Consider the following 16,934-nt stretch of genomic DNA (forward strand, 5'->3'; position numbering starts at 1 on the left):
ATACCCGTAACTCAGCTGGAAGTGTGAACGAGAAATTTCAATATTGATTGTTATCAGACTGGGCGTGGCAAAGTTTTTTTTTTCAAATTGATAGAAATTTACAAAACCCATTAGCATTTGAAAAAATATCAAAACATTTTTCTAAAGTGTGGGCGTCGCAGTTTTGTGGACGTTAGAGTGCGCGTGGCAACATTTTAAAGAATAATTGCGTTGCGTCTACGTATCTCTAGAATCTGTACGCTTAATCTCAACATTCTAGCTTTTATAGTTCCTGAGATCCCGACGGACGACGGGATTGATCCTGATCATGAATATATATACATTATATGGTCGGAAACGCTTCCTTCTGCCTGTTAAATACTTTTCAAAGAATCTTGTATACCCTTTTACTAGACGAGTAACAGGTATAAACAAGAGTATTTACACATTTTAATTTTAAATAAAAAAAAAATAAAATCTATTTAAATCGACGCCACTATGCCACTATGTTTTTAAAGTAGCTACAGATTAAGTGTTTTAAAATTTGATATTCATATGTATGATTAACAAGTCTTAAATAAGCCGAAATCATGTTACTTCGACTAGAATAAGTTTCAAATTGCATATTTATTATATTATTTGTCGAACAAAATATTAAACAGAACAGAAAAATGTATCTAAACAAATTGAAATTAAACTTGCAAGTAACCTTATTCAATATTAAACATTAATATAGTATTTCGCAAAATATTCATAAAGAAGCAACAATACTCTCACCAAGGATGATGTAACAAGAGAGGCAGCCAACGCTTAAATATCCTTTCAGTATATTAAGACAAGAGAGAACGCTTTAGTCAAGTTTCTTGACTATCAGATACCAGCTACTCAGCTAGTGTGATCACGAACAAGAAATTTAAAAAAAAAAAAGACCCAAATCATTTTTAAAAGTGCGGCCAACGAGTATAAAAATGATGCCCACCTCATGATGAAAAAAAACCGAAGCTAAATTTTTAATGCAGATTGCTTTAAAAGTGACTGGTTGGCGTAATAACGCACGGACGAACAAACAGACGATATGCAGATCGAAATTATATACAAATTACTTTAATTTTATGCGGGACAAAATACTGACTGAAGGCAATACAAATGTATATACTTAAGCATTTTTTTCGCGCTTAATTTCTCCCCGGAATCGGAGAAATGTCTAAGTCTAAGCCTATGCAATCTCATTCAATTGACCGTTTGACATGCTTTGCAGCTTATCGGGGATTTCAAAAACGAAATCTTCTTAGAACTCCCATATTTTCAAAGGCGAGTGTCAAGGAGGAAGCGCAAATCGGTGGCAATTGTCTCTTCCTGGGCCCTAGTTACAAGACCAGCTAAGAAGAAGATCTAGGAGCGGCCCGTGCCTTGATCCGCCTAGGAAACGACACCCTGCTTGCTTCATAAGTGGCTTAGTTCGCCCACAACAGCCGCAAAGTCAAATGCAAATTGAAATGTACGGTAGTGGTTTTGAGGGCAAGGACTTCCCCAGAATGCACACAATGCTAGCATTGCTGATTCACAACTCCTCTTCGGTGTTGTATGAAAAGCCTTTTCACACTTAGTTATCAATGCTATTCCGACCGACTGACCGCTCAATGCAATGGTGAGATGCAAAGATTTGTGAAAGAAACAGTAGGATATGGGCTATTGCAATGGGGCTGGGTGACGCGGCTGTCACCTGAGGTGCAATTATGATCGAAAGGTGCAAGTAATAACCGATAAATTCGTGTTTACCTAACGACTTCAGTTCGTAGGTCCATCTCCCTCTGCCCACTTTCCATGATGAATGGATAGCAGTCCTGTGAATAGGCCGGATGAATGATGAACTGAGCTCGAACTGAGCCGCTTTGAAATGAAGCCCTCACCCACCCATTGTGCACTACATGTATAAGATAGGTGTGCATTGCGCAAATCTTCGCCTGCGATCGGGATCAATCAACCTTGCGAATGCATTTTATCACGGCATTTTATCTGAGGGCCTTACAATTGTTGAGCGTGCCAAACATTGGTTTTTGGATTGATTGATTGGCTTTTGGCTTTCAGACAGAGATGAAAAAATATATATAAAAAATGTCGTTTTTCCATAAAAATTATGATTCCGAAAAATTGATTGATTACAGCGCATTGATGGCACCCAATACAGCCAACAGAACGAATTTAAAATAGTTTGCTCGCAAGTAATTTAATTTATATTAGGTGACAGATACATACATTTCCAACACTTGCAAAGAAAGGAGCACACATAAGATAAGTTTGCTACAATTAAAAAAGCTTTTTCGAAAACTTTTGTTTTATTTACGCGCTCGGATAGTACAATACTTTAAAATAATTGCGAAGACAACTGGTGGTTTTTAACTTACCCAATAAACACTGATATTAAAATATATGGTTTTACTTGTGCACTTCAATCCATTTGTAACCTTGTCGCTTCCCGCCCCTTATACCCACCAGATCCTTGAGACCCATTGTGATATGCGACTGTCCAAAAACCGCAAAAACTACTATAAATGGGCATCATAAATTTAAATTACTTCCACCCTTCTTCACCTAGGCGCTACCAGCCTAAGCCCAAATCCAGCCCCAGGGTTTGCAGACTCTTGCCATTAGGGGGTTGAACCTGGGGTTGAAACCATGGCGAAATGTCGCTGTGGCAGGGTGAGAATGAGAGCGAAGAGAACCGAATGAGCAAAAAGGGCGAGAACGAAGCCATCAACACGATTATTTCGCATAAAATAAATTGATTCTGGCTAAGAGTCAAGTCGAGCATCGCCTTTGAGCCCGAATGAAGAGGAACAGATCCGATCGAGAACAAAATAGACAGAAAGAACAAAAACTGCGCTTGAAATATGTCGAAATTTGTCCACAATAAGTGTTTTATTGAATCGGCATACACAAAGGATTGCCTCATCCCCGATCCCGAATTCATCGCCGCTATAAACCACGGCCCAGCCACTCGATGAGGCAAAGTGAACAATGCCGGCGAACAATGGACTCGGCGACGGCGAAAGTAGTGGCACGTCTTCGAGAAGCGGAGGGCCAGCGACGACACCTTCGGCTGACACCTTCCCCTGGATTTCTGAATAGAAAGTGGGATATGAATAATGACAAGCGAGCCAATTTCGGGTAGTTACGTCAAAAAAGAGTCAACTCGGATTCTTTTCTCCATTATGACGGTGGCGTCTTTGTCTCGGATTGAATGGATTGAATGTGGCACCTTTGGCAGCCGCTTAGGGAGACACGACTCCTGCGGTGATGTGGCTAGCCCCTCCCCTCCCGTCCCGTTCCCGATGCCGATCTTATGCTTCTGTGGCAGACATTGGGTCGCCGCTTAAATTGAGCGTGCGCAATCGATTTGGTGCCGCATTTTAGTCACCGAATTTGTATTTAGTTTAAAACCTAATACGAAGGTGTGCGACGCGTGAAGTATGCTATCATGCGAGAGTCATTAACTCATATTTTTTATTCATTCTAAACGCCGCCTTTAAATGAGTGATAAAGTGCTCCCAGTTTTATACACCCAAGCTTACATATATTAACGTGTATATTGTCAGTGTGACACCTTCTTTAAATAAACAAAAGACCAAAGACTCAAGGATAACATTGCTAAGCTATTGTAGATTTTCGTATCATGATTTTTATACCTGTTCCTTGCTAAGTAAAAGGTTTTCAACAAAGTCTAAATGCTCACATCAGCTCACGAATGCTGCGACCACACATTTCAAATTTTATTTGTTCTTAAATAAATTCATTATTCGCTTTGCATATTTCTATCGATCCCACTGTAACGCGCATAAGTTGCAAATACAGTCGCACGCCCAACGTTTTCAAATGTAAAGATTTTTTCTTTCGATGTGTAAGAATGTTTGGTTTTCTACGTCTTACTTCTACCTGTATCCGATAGTCGAGGATTTCTTGTTTAAGCTTTTTGTTAGTAATATGCATTAGTAACATTTAGTTAGTATTCATTCAGAATTTAGCTTTGAATTTTACTCTGGGCACCATACATATAAATTAACAGACAACGATTTTGCGTATTGCGATTTATTATGCGACTATGCGCGTTCTGATGAGTTTTTAAACTAAAGACAGAAAACTTAAGCCTAATATGAAGTAGCCCGTCTTCTGAAGCAGCGCTCACGGCAGAATGCTGACATTGCGTTTCACACGCTCCGGGCAGTGACCATTTGGCTGGTGCTGGAATGCAGGAGTCATATTTCGCGACTTAGTTGCAGTCGCGCTGACGTTACTGCGGCCGCGTCCGGTCTTATCGTGGAGTTAGCGATTTTGGCCTTGCGCGTGTTAACTTATATGTAGTTCACGCTAACTTAGTATCAGCATTTATATAGTTTCAAACGTGTCCTTTTCAACAAATTTTAAATTTAAATCTCTTACTTGCATTTTTACAAGTAATTGTTATTGTGATTAGTTAATTATTAGAGGCATAATAATGCCTATTACCTAACCATTCCCAATAGCTAACAAATTTTTACTTTTTATTTTTAATACTTTTATTACTGCTAATGCAAACGAGAAATTTCATTCGAAATCGAATAATGAAATGAAAAAAGTCGTTAGAAGGGGCGTGGAAAAATGTTGTTGGTATACCGATAAAAATTAACAAGACTAAGAATAAAACGAATCAAGAGAAAACGCTGTAGTCGAGTTTTAAGAAATTTCCAAAGAAAGAAATTTCCAAATATTTTTGGTCAAATTGAAATAGGCAAATAAAAATATCAAAACCGGAAAAAATCAAACAAAAAAATGTTTTTAGTATTCCGATAGAAAAATATTTTTCAAAAGTCTGGGCGATGCAGTTTTGGGCGGTTTGTGGGCATTATTGTAATCGTGGCATCTTTTTGAACAAAGAAAAATCGTAGACGTCATTTGAATTTACATACAGATTTAATCTCAACTTACTAGCTTTTATAGAATCCGAGATCTCGACGTTCATTTCCAGATCTCCAGATCGACTCGGTTAGTGATCTAAAAGTGTAGACCTGTTTACAGGTACCGACGGAATTCCTTGCTGACTGCATAGATATTCCAAGATATTCTTGTGTATTTTCTGAATTTATATACTCTATTTTTTTAAACTTAATATTTCATTCATTTGCTAATGTAATCGTTTTTATTGCTTGCCCATAATACACTTTCACAACCTGCATACATGAATGTATAGATGTAATTGATGATGATTAATTAAATAGTCGGCTACCCATAAAATTTTTTAACATTTTCAAAAAGCCACTAACCGCTAAAAACTTATATAACATGCAGGGAACGATTTTACCAGATAAAACCAGAGAGAATGCCTTAATCGATTTTCCCGACTATCAGATACTCGTTACTCAGCTATTGGAATTTTAAATTTTTCAATAGAAATTGGGAAAAATAAAATTAAATTTCCGAATTGTGGCCGTGACAGTTTCGGGGGTTTGTAGGCGTTGAAGTGGGCGCTAAATCAGTAACCAAATTGCACTGCGTCTATGTGTATGGAATCTCATTATTTTAGTTTTAATAGTGCCGGAGATCTCGACGTTTATGCGAACGGAGTTAAGTATTAAAATTGCCTTTCCCACAAGCCCAGTGGCAATGAGCATCCACTTGATGCTTACCTTCTTTACTAACGACATTCCCATAGCTATAATTGTATAATTATGTTGTATTTATTAGCGCAGATGATGTTAAAATATGCCTGCAGTATAAGAACATTACTTGCAATCCGATATAGACTGCTTTTAATAATAATGCTTTTAATAATAATCTTATACATATGTCTCCAAGTTTAAACTCGTAAAGTAAAAGGGTATACTAGATGCATTGAAAAATATGTAACAGGTAAAAGGAAGCGGTTCCAGCCATATAAGTAATATATATTTTTGATCAGTTTCAATGTCGGAGTCGATCTGGCCATGTCGGTCTGTCCGGTCGTCATAGTCTTTCCGTCCATATGAACATTGAGATGCAAATATCAGAGACATATGTAGACGCAGTGCAAGTTTGTATCCTGATGTTGCACAGCCCACAAAGTTTCCGCGCCCACAATTTAGAAAAAAAAAATTAATATTATTTTTATTTTATTATTTGTCTTTTAAATTTTTATCGATATCGACTCGTATCACCCAAGAAGTCCAGGCTCACATTTTTTTTGTTTTTTAATTTTATGATTTTTCTTGCCACTTTCTATGGTTATGACAAAAATAATGTTAAACGAACGAGAATTCGTTTTTTCACAGGCTCAGTAACGGGTATCTGATAGTCGAGGTACTCGACTATAGAGTCTACTCATGTTTTCGTTACCATTAAATACATCCAAAGTATACGTTAGATGTGTGCTTACTGTAACTGTTGTTGGCGATCTACGCGTTCTTTCTGATCATATTTTACTTATGGCGAATAAAGACTTTGATAAAAGGAAATTGATTTTTTTAACAGATACAGTGAATGATCAGTCATTTGTTAAATATCAAAGTTTCTGATCTCTTCTCTTCAGAATTTGCCTGAGAACACATGACGTGGAACAAGGAGTGGAAGACGGTGGTTTTCTCCGATGAAAAGAAGTTCAACCTCGATGGACCGGATGGCTATAACTATTATTTCCATGATATAAGAAAGGAAGAATGTTTTTTAAGCCGTCATCACACTTGTGCAGGTGGTGTAATGGTGTGGGGAGCCATATCTTTTTATGGAACTTGCGAGCTCCAGTTTGTCACCTCGAAAATGAACCCAAACGTGTATAAGACTGTGCTTCAAAAGGCTTTTCCAGAGTTTTCTGAGATTTATGGTCATATTCAATGGACGTACCAATATGACAACGCTCCCATCCATACGGCTCGGATTATAAAACAGTGGATCACAGACCAAAACGTTAAATTGCTCGAGTGGCCGCCTTACTCCCCTGACATTAACATTATTGAAAACATTTGGGGACTTTTGTCCAGGGGAATGTACGAAAAAGGAAGACAATTTAGTGACACTGAGACCCTAGTTGAAGCAATTAAAAAAGCCTGGGCAACAATTTCACTAAATGAAATTAAAAAATATTATGATTCCAAACCGTATGTTTGAGGTAATTAAAAACAAGGGTGGCCATACCAAATACTAAATAATGCTAAAACAGTGCCTTTTATTATCTATCCAGTGCCTTGAAATTTTTCTTTATACTAATAAATGTATACTTTATTAAATAGTTTTAGTGGTCAAACCTATTCAATTGAGCCAACAAAATGAAGATTTTTTGTTGTTTTTGAAAAAAAAAAAAAAATAAAAAAGAATATAAACACAAATTTAAGAGATCAGAAACTTTGCTATTTAACAAATGACTGATCTATTCATACATACAAATTTATTTCGCTTAAATCGGATTGCATATAACTAAGTTACAACGTTTCAAACCTAAACAAATAGTCAAACCTATTCAGTTGAGAGGCATTCGCATGATGCCCGCAGCACGGAGTTTAGCCGGCGCCTTAATTGGGATTCATGGCCATCATTCTTGCTGAGTTCTTTTAATTAACATACTCTTCAATGTAATAGGACGACGATTAAAGCAGTTGTCATTAATATTCTTCTTAGCAAAATTAAAAGCCATGCCTGCTCAACTTTTCTATGGCAAGAGATATACATTACTTACCTATGCATTTATTATATTCATTAAAAAATATCTTGAGGTAAGCTGGTCCTAGCCACACGTTAACATAAAATGAAAGTGATATATTTTTCGTTGAACTGTCCACGAAAGAACATGCGCTGTTTTTTCGTAGAACTGCAAATATTTCTGGAGTTTGGCAGACAGTCTGGCATCTTTATGAACCCTAAAGATCCATCGACTAATAATTAAGCCATAACCTGTTACAATTGAGGAACTGTAAGCCGTCATATTTCTTGGATGGGCTCAGTAGTCTCCGGAGCGCTCCCATTAATTAGACGAATTGTCTATTTGTAGGTGTCAACAGGTAAATTTGTCATTGTTCAAGCGGTTTTTTTGTAGGTGACGATTCAGAAGGACGACGGAGACATGTCCTCTAAAGAACTGTGTTTTCGCAGAGGCATGCTTAGCTAGCGGCAAGATCTGAGAAAGCGGCAAGTCACGTTGCACATCTAAAGGATAATGTGGCAAAATCCAGACAAATGCTGTCCTTAGCGGCACTTCAAATGATGCGCTGACAGAGGTTGCTTGTTTGCTGTTTGACTATGCCATCGCAATTGACGTTTGATGGCTAGGCTGTGCGCAAATAAATAATAATCAAACAAATACATATGTACTACAATGCTATCCCTCGTTATTCTTAGGCTTGAGAATTTCTCCATAACAACCCTGCACGAGGAGCTTTGCTATCGATATAAAATTGAAGTGGAGGAATATATACATACATATCATTGTATGTATGACGTATATCATACATATCATAATTCAATTGTGATATCTCTGAGTTTTTCTTATTTTATATTTCTTACTCCATTCGAAAGTTTTTCCATCCAACAGCGAAAAGTTAGTTAAAATGTTTCAATTTGTTGCCAGCTTATAATTTCCACGGACCACGACTTGGAAAGCTGTCTATAGATGGCGCTACCGGACCACTCACTCGCACCCACAACCACCACCCCCACCCACACCGAAGCCATTTCCCAGGCGTCGCACTTTCTTATTTCACATTTCCGGCCGAAGCGTTCGGCTGTGGTGGATTGCCACTGGTGGACGTCCGCTCCATCCGTGCGAAGTTGTGCGGTAGACGACGACGCTGCATCAGTTCGCGCTCAGACGTCATCGGTGGAAAACCAGGCCAGCTCGATCCACTCTAGCCGTGTCTCGTCTCGTTTTAGTCCGTGAGGTACTCGATTCGAACCGCATATACTCGTCCACGTTCGCCCGGCGAGGAAAAGGGCGAAAATCATCGATTGTAAAATGATATGCTAGGCGAAACCCTACTTCAAAGCCCCCAGTGAACCGAGATTAAGTTAAAGGCCTATGGATTAGTGGAGCTGGCCAAGTGAACTCAACTCTCCGCCTGATTCCTCACATGTTTTCCAAGGCAACTGTTTCTTCTGTATCTGTTTTCCGTTAAAAATTTAACTACCGCCTGCAATTAACGAGCCCAAAAGTCCGCGGAGAGTGAACCTAGAGCAGCGCCACCAGGCAACAGTGAAAATGGTAAAAAGTGATTATGAAATGGGCCACAAGGTGCAGGCCTAATCCGCTGAGCCATGTTTATGCACATCCTTTGCCTTAATGCAAATTGCAAGTCAATTGTCACCCCTCGACTCTTGTTGAAGGAGCAGAATGGGGCAGAAGCAGAAGCAGCGCATTTGCTTTTCTATGCCCCATTGTCTTGCGCCGCTGAAGTAAAATACGAACGTGTATGATGTAAGCTCAGCTACCACAGCTTTTCTTTCCTCCCAGTCCGACGCCACTGTCCCCTAGTCTATTAAATAAGCATAGTCATTTATTTTTATAAGATGACGCCGTCATCGTGGATTCCTTCCCCCTCTTCCCATATCTCTCAGCAGACCCGTGGAGGCAACAACAGCATCACCAGTAACAACAACGGTAACTAACGGCAAAAGTCAACCGAAAACCACTGCGGCACTCTTGCAACCTTACCCAACAGCAAGCGGGAGTAAGGGTGCTGTCAGCGCAGGAGGGTCACGGGGAGAGGAAAGCGTAACTGTAAATCGATATTTTGCGGCATGACCGAGTGGCCCGAAAGGGGGGCACTGAGCTCACGGAATGGTGTGGTGGCTTTGGTTTCGTTAGTCACTCAGTCATACTGACGCCGCCAAGACCTTCGCATCACGCCCCACACTCCTCACGATGCTATCTCTGTATCCCAGGGCCGGTCGTGTTTAATGGTGAACTCCCCACTTGCTCTCGCTGCTCCCTCGCGCTCTCGCTCTCTCTTAAGAGAGAGGGAGAGGAGAGTCCCGACGCTCGGGAATTTGCTTTAAGTGTGCGCTGTTATCACACCAGCAGCAACAACAATAACAATATCAACTTCAATTATTCAATCACATCTGCGTTTATAGATTATAGTGGATTCAGCATTGTCAGAACTCTAGAAGTTGGGAGACAAGGTCCATAGTGTCAGATGGTATAGAAACTCTAGTGCACAATAAGTGCTGTACTTTCTCTTAAACAATGAAATTACTTAAGCATTCATAATTCTGTGCTCCCTAATATGTTTTTATGTTCATACAAATGTATGTAACTTTTCCAAACGTTTAGAGTCTAAGACAAAAGTGGCTTTAATGTTGAAAAAGAGCTGCGTTAAACTGGCCTCAAAATAAAAATTTTTCGAACCCTTTTTTTTAACATTGCAGAGGGCATTTTAATTTGAGTCAGTAGCTTGCAACGCAGCAACTAAGATATTTGCGAGCATATAAAGTATATATTCTTGATCAGTATTAACAACCGAGTTTATATGTCTATGTCCGTCTGACCAAACGTTTTTTCTGCACAAAGCATTCAACTTTCTGCTTTCTATTGCAGGTTTTAAATATACATATATTCGAATCGAAACACTATATATATTATATGGTTTCCATGGAATACCGGGGAAATAAATGGAAAAAAATTTGCATCGGTGGTTTCGATTATAAAGTGCTTTAAATAAATAGGTGAGCAGGTTTACTATCTGCTCCACCTAGTCGTCTGGTCTTGTTCGTATAAACGCAGTGATATCGGGAACTATAAAATATACAATGTTGAGATGGACACCATTTTAATTTATTTTCGGCATTTTCAATCGCTATGCTGACAAAATATATGAATATACATATATGAAATATCATTTTTTCACTTCTACTAACTGGGTAAAGCGTATCGGACAGTCAGGGGAAGATTTATGTATGTATGCACACCTCCTGCATTGGATCTACATACCGAAAATTGAAAAGTATGTAACAGGCAGAAGGAAGCGTTTCCGACCATATGAAGTACATATATTCCTGATCAGAATCAATAGCCAAGTCGATCTAGCCATGTCCGTATGAACGTCGAGATCTCAGGAACTATAAAAGCCAGAAGGTTGATATTAAGAATACAGATTCTAGAGCAATGTTTCCACGCCCACTCTAACGCCCACAAACCGCCCAAAACTGCCAAGCCCATACTTTTGAAAATGTTTTGATATTTTTTCATTTTTTTTTAAACAATTTTTAATTTTTTCTAATTTTTATCACCAATAACTATCGATATCCCAGAAAATTATGAAATTTCGAAGATCTGATAGTCGAGAAGTCGACTATTGTATTCTTTATTGTTTTTGTCGGAAAATGTAATATAAACATACAAGGTAAAATTCCAGACAAAAGGGCTTAAAGCTTAGGTAAACTTGAGTTTTGGTAAGAAGATATGTATGTTCTTATATGAATATTTTGTGTGGTTGGCCTTACTGTAGTTCAAACTATTGTATGTAGGTGTCACATTTCTACCAAAGAGCGGCAGACAAAGCTGGCTTGTGCAATAAGCCAACCACCATACCCCAGCATAAAAAATCTTAGTACTCCATTATTTCCTTTCCAAGCTGTTATTTGTACACTGTCAAATGAGTTTGTTAGTTTGTGTCAAATTAACAAACACTGATTGATAAAGGAAATCGTTTTTGAAGGGATATCACAGATTAAGTATTTGGTCATTCCATTATGCGAAGCTTTTCTATATATAAAACTCAAAGAATGTTCTTATAATAAGCCTTAATCGGACAGTAAACTTTTTAACTCTATTTATACCATTGCAGGGTGTAAAATGATTTTCAGTCTGAAGTTTGCTACACAAGACTATTGTGATGTTGGTAATATCAAGACAATAGAATAATATTCTGGCGTCTTTGGTAATATAGACAAGTCATGCTCAAATACTCAAAATTGATCGTTTTCATTAAAGAAACGTCTATACCATTAATAAGTAGTACATATGTTCACCTTATCACATTGATGGGAACCAGCTTGGTCTGTTAACTCTTTAAAACCTAGGGTATGTCCCAAAGGCTACCAAAAACATTTATTAAATGAATTCTAGAATTAATGATATATTGAAAGTAATGGAGAGTTATCACGTTTTTGTTTAGAAACATGTCGTTTTAGTGGCCGGAATCGAACATCATACATATGTAAACCGCGCTAACCTAAATATTTCCTTTGCAGATTGTACGCAGTCGATCCCGCCGTGCCCGCATGTGGAACATGGGGCTGCTGTTCTTAATATACTATTGCGTCAGCATCTACTCCGCCAAAGGAGACACCAAGGACGGACAGGTCCTGCCTCTGGATGTGGGCGCTCTGGCCGAGGACGCTGGCGATGCCGAGGCCAACGGAGAGGATACTCCAGAGAGAAACTCAGAGAGTTCCGTTCTGGACACAACACTGGCGTTTGAGGTACCGTGTCATAAAGATCCACGACCACTTAGGACTAAAACCTTCTCCGATAGCCTCAGGCGAGTACACAATCGACTCCCATTCATGGCGCGGTTCCCACCTGGCGCCCAAAGCGGGACAACTGCACGCCCCCGGCTATCGAGCAGTTTCCACAGCCGCTGATGAATAAGTGGGCGCGACAGCACGGCGGCCTTATCCTCCACATACTGGTGGCAGTCTTCACTTTCTTCGGGTTGGCAATAGTTTGCGATGAGTACTTTGTGGCCAGTCTGGATCGGCTTTGCGAGGGTGAGTCCTCAGCCAAACAAAAAGTGGCGATCGATACTTTAGCATACAAAATTGAATATCAACTTTTCGGTTGTGTATTTAGAAAGGCAATCAATTTTGCATTTGAAGAAGCGTCGTGGCTTGTTTTTTACCTCGCCATGACCACTCGTTATGATCAACCACTGCAAGCTTTAATTTCTTCGTGTATGTAATGTATTTATTATGTATTTTGCCAAAATATTGATGGGTAACCCTTTATAACCGGCCCAGCCACAGGCGATTTTATTTTTCGATCACTGACAGGCACCGAAGTGATAATGGTTATATGATCACATTTTTTCTGGCGAGGTGTGAATACTGAAATATTTTAAATATTCAACTATTTGGTGCAGCAAAAGGATTATTATAATATCCGTCACTCGTTTGTTTATTCCATTTAAGAGCTAAAGCTATCGCCAGATGTTGCGGGAGCCACGTTTATGGCTGCCGGAAGCTCGGCTCCTGAACTGGCCACTGTGGTGATAGGAGTGTTCTTTGCTAAGGACGACATCGGCATCAGCGGGGTCATCGGATCGGCCGTTTTTAACATTATGTTCGTGATCTCTGTCTGCGCCCTGTGCTCGGGTACCGTCTGCCAACTGAACTGGTGGCCCCTGGTGCGGGACTGCTTCTTCTACTGTGTTTCTATTCTTGTAATGTTAATAATCATCTTCAATGACGTTATATCATGCGTAAGTTACGACCAAATAGAAACCATCGTTATCGTCATCTGATATCCTTTTTTTTTTAGTTTGAGTCCGTCGTGATGCTCCTCTGCTACGTAGGATACTGCGTGGCCCTCCATTTCAATACGGAGCTGGAACGCTGGGCACTGGGTCTGAATTTACCCTTCAAGCTACCTAGTAAGGAAGAGCAGTCAGCACTGGTAACCTACAAAAATGTTCCAGAAGGCTCCTACACCCAAGAAAGTGTCGGCCAGACCCAGGGACAGAAGGCCACCGATGATAGCGAGACCAGAAGTGCGAAGCCGCAAAGCGACTACCAGGACTACAGCGATCCGAATCCGACATGGGACCCGAACGCCGCATGGGGAGATGAGAGCCAGCCGAATCCAGTGGCCAATCCTCCGCCCGTTGACGACTGGGGAATGGGTCACAGTGGTCAGGAAAACATGGGCTACCATGCCGACCAGCCCGAGTCTGTGGTAACAGGCGATGGTCCACCTGCGGCCGTCAAGAGTGGTGGCCAGGTTGTGTCTACTCAGGCCACCTCGGCCGGAGGCAACGACTACTACAAGTCCACGGACAAGCAGCGAGAACCGCGCCGCGATCCTCTACTGCGTCCCATGGAAGGAGGGCTGCCAGCTCTGGTTTCCTGGTACGTGGTCTACCCGATCCACTTTCTCTGCAAGAAGACGATGCCGGACTGCCGGCAGGAGCAGTATCGCAACTGGTACCCCTTCACCTTCCTAATGTCGATGGTGTGGATATCGTTCTACTCTTACTTTATGGTGTGGATGATCACCGTGATTGGGTCCACGCTTGCCATTCCGGACACCGTAATGGGTTTGACGTTTGTGGCCGCTGGCGTGTCTGTCCCGGATGCCCTAAGCTCAATAGCCGTTATCAAAGAGGGCTTTGGCGACATGGCCGTGTCGAACGCTATAGGCTCGAATGTCTTTGATATACTAGTGTGCTTAGGTCTTCCCTGGTTCATACAGACGGCCATCATTAAGCCCGGCTCGCACGTCAACGTAATATCCAAGGGTATGTATTGCTTGCGTGTCTATCTACCTTGTAGTCATCGTCGTGTGTCCTTGGCATGAGAGTCCTAGGCCAAGTAGCAGCGCTCGTAATACCGTTCAAGTCTAATCCTTAGGTGCTATTTCCCTCTCCTGTCTGTTTTCCAAACAATTTCGATTTTCAGGACTGGCTTACTCCACGCTGTCGCTCTTCTCCACCGTCGTCTTCTTAATTCTGTCGACGCACTTGAACGGATGGAAGCTGGACAAGCGACTCGGCATAATTCTTATGGTCTGGTATTTGTTCTTCATCACACTGGCGTCGCTTTACGAGTTAAATGTCTTCGGCTACATGAACCCACCCGAGTGCCCCAGTTAGTATGCACCACAGGGGCGATCTTGAGTTCCTCTAATCGGAAAGTATCATTTCAGGCACCTACTAAGATCAGGACGATAACAGCAGTGGATCTACATTCTCATTGCCTGCACCAAGTTTCGAATTCCATACTTACATTTACGTACATGTAGAGTTGTCCTAAGCTGCAGCTAAAACAAACCAAAAACACTGGAAAACGTAAAGAAAACGAAAAATTAGGAGTAATATTTACCTAACGTTAATTAGATGACAAATTTAATACTCAAATCCCGTTTTACATGGATTTTTACATTGCACCAAAAGAATGACAAACCAAAAGACAAATATTATAAATGTAAATGTATACTATATTTATTAACACGTATTTTAAGGACACATAGGAAAATGAAAACAAATAATGGTGTAATTTCTTTATCATTGATAAATTTTTTCAATCTTCGCCATTAAATTGAAATCACATTAAACAAAAGATCGTTAACTTCAAAACAAAGCACGTCTTTGTGGGCTACAATTCTTTTAAACACCAACGTCTTCTCTTCTCTTCCATTCCATTGTCTTCTTATCATTGCAAAATATATATATAAGTTAATTTGATGTTTTATTATGAAACTCATGAATAACGCATAAAAAATTAAAGGAAGAGGGACAAAATCCGTAAATGATTACTGTTATCATCTTCAACGACATAAAAAGAGTTTTAAAATTTCCGAACTTTTAAAATGGATTCGCAATTTTGAGGAAATTACACATGAATATGTAAGAAAAGAAAATTAATTGTAAAGCGAGATTACAACTGTAGATAGGAAGACAAATGTATGTAATTAAAAACAAAGAACAACACAAAGTAGCTATTGCAGATAAGGGTTTTAATTGACAACGCAATATGGCCCACACCACAATCAAATAGTTATGTGACTTATTGTAAAATCCCAAATAAGAAGACTTTACTCGTTGAGTTTTTGTAAGAAACTGATTTTATTTGGAAATATCTTCGGTTTAAATAGGTGACATGAGAATCGCATCTTAAAGTAAATGGCCTACGCAGAGGCCTAAGTAAATAGTCCCCGCCTTATCGAGGTCCCACGCTCGGGCACATCTGCCTATCTTGAGCGGCGAGGACCTTATCTGTGGTCTCCCACTAAGGGACTATTTTAGGAGGCGGGGAACGATCTCAAGTGACTGACTCATGTAGTGTGCACTTAAATTACATGTTTTTGAGCAATGCACCCATGTCGCCTTAGATAACAAAATCCTAAATATAATTTATCGCTCTCGATTCATTTACATAAGATATGAACGGAGCCCAAAATTGTAAGTCTTTAAATATATTCGTGTTCATGTGTGAACATTCTGCCAAAGGGCCAGCAAGCTGAGATGTACATTAGTATATTAGTTGCATTTATAACAGTAGTGGACTGTATTTATTTGATATATGTTCATTTATTTTGCAACTAAGATTTCAATGGGCCTAGTTTTTCTGGCTTTTAATTTTATTGGATTACAATTATGGTTTATATTATTTTTAATTCAACAATTTGTACTCAATTAACTTATTTTAAACATTTTGCTTTTTCTATGTAGAAGTACATTTTCTATTAAACAACGATATAGTGGACTGTATATTTTTATTTGTTATATTATTTTATTGTTTATTTACTATTGATATTTATAGTACTGGCAACGGACCTGCAAAGGTTATTGCTTGCATTCTTTGTTGCACAGCACATTTCCGTATGAAATATATTATTAATACTATCATTAGTATTAAAGCAATAATTAATCCAGCATGTCCGGAAATATGATGGAAATGTAAATCTTTCAATTTTTGATGGTTCTCTTTCATAAATTTAATTTCATTATTCAATCGTTCAAATTCCTCAGTATGATTTAATATTGATAGTTTCAGCGGATCCCAAATAATCTTCGGCGCTTCACTAACTTCTCCTATATAAGGTGTTGATAATAATTCTTCACTTTCGGACTGAATGTTATGGTGGGCAACTAGAATTTTATCGTCGGTTCTTGCCGTACAATATGGCGCAATGCTTAAAACTCCTTGCTGAGGCAAATCAAACAATTCAATTTGAGAGCCAGTACATTGCAGACGGACTTTGAATTCGCAGGAACCTTAAACAACCAACTACTTTTCTTTTC

At 39.5% G+C, this 16,934-nt stretch overlaps 1 protein-coding gene across 4 annotated transcripts, besides 12 other annotated features; it reads left to right on the plus strand.

The window, feature by feature from the left end:
- Positions 1-410: part of a mobile genetic element that runs on past the window's edge.
- A 406-nt stretch (positions 411-816) lies between these two features.
- Positions 817-884: a mobile genetic element.
- A 3,149-nt stretch (positions 885-4,033) lies between these two features.
- Positions 4,034-4,329: a mobile genetic element.
- A 481-nt stretch (positions 4,330-4,810) lies between these two features.
- Positions 4,811-5,008: a mobile genetic element.
- A 317-nt stretch (positions 5,009-5,325) lies between these two features.
- Positions 5,326-5,576: a mobile genetic element.
- Positions 5,577-5,635: 59 nt separating this feature from the next.
- Positions 5,636-5,814: a mobile genetic element.
- Positions 5,815-5,833: 19 nt separating this feature from the next.
- Positions 5,834-5,951: a mobile genetic element.
- A 302-nt stretch (positions 5,952-6,253) lies between these two features.
- Positions 6,254-6,302: a mobile genetic element.
- Positions 6,303-6,465: 163 nt separating this feature from the next.
- Positions 6,466-6,509: a mobile genetic element.
- Positions 6,510-6,518: 9 nt separating this feature from the next.
- Positions 6,519-7,450: a mobile genetic element.
- Positions 7,451-8,770: 1,320 nt separating this feature from the next.
- On the plus strand, positions 8,771-15,743 carry CG1090 (uncharacterized protein). 4 transcript variants are annotated; one of them, NM_001275323.1, is made up of 7 exons: positions 8,771-9,388; positions 12,166-12,396; positions 12,450-12,684; positions 13,105-13,394; positions 13,454-14,429; positions 14,590-14,778; positions 14,837-15,743. In NM_001275323.1, exons 2-7 carry the CDS (start codon positions 12,196-12,198, stop codon positions 14,845-14,847), a joined length of 1,902 nt encoding a protein of 633 aa, NP_001262252.1. In that variant the 5' UTR covers positions 8,771-9,388; positions 12,166-12,195; the 3' UTR covers positions 14,848-15,743. The 4 variants fall into 4 exon arrangements, with proteins under 4 accessions (NP_001262252.1, NP_649459.4, NP_730819.2 ...); NM_141202.4 differs by having other exon boundaries at positions 8,771-9,175; NM_164343.2 differs by having other exon boundaries at positions 8,771-8,855.
- Positions 10,910-11,278: a mobile genetic element.
- Positions 15,701-16,934: part of a mobile genetic element that runs on past the window's edge.

Source organism: Drosophila melanogaster, chromosome 3R (assembly GCF_000001215.4).
Source record: "Drosophila melanogaster chromosome 3R".
NCBI lineage: Eukaryota > Metazoa > Arthropoda > Insecta > Diptera > Drosophilidae > Drosophila > Drosophila melanogaster.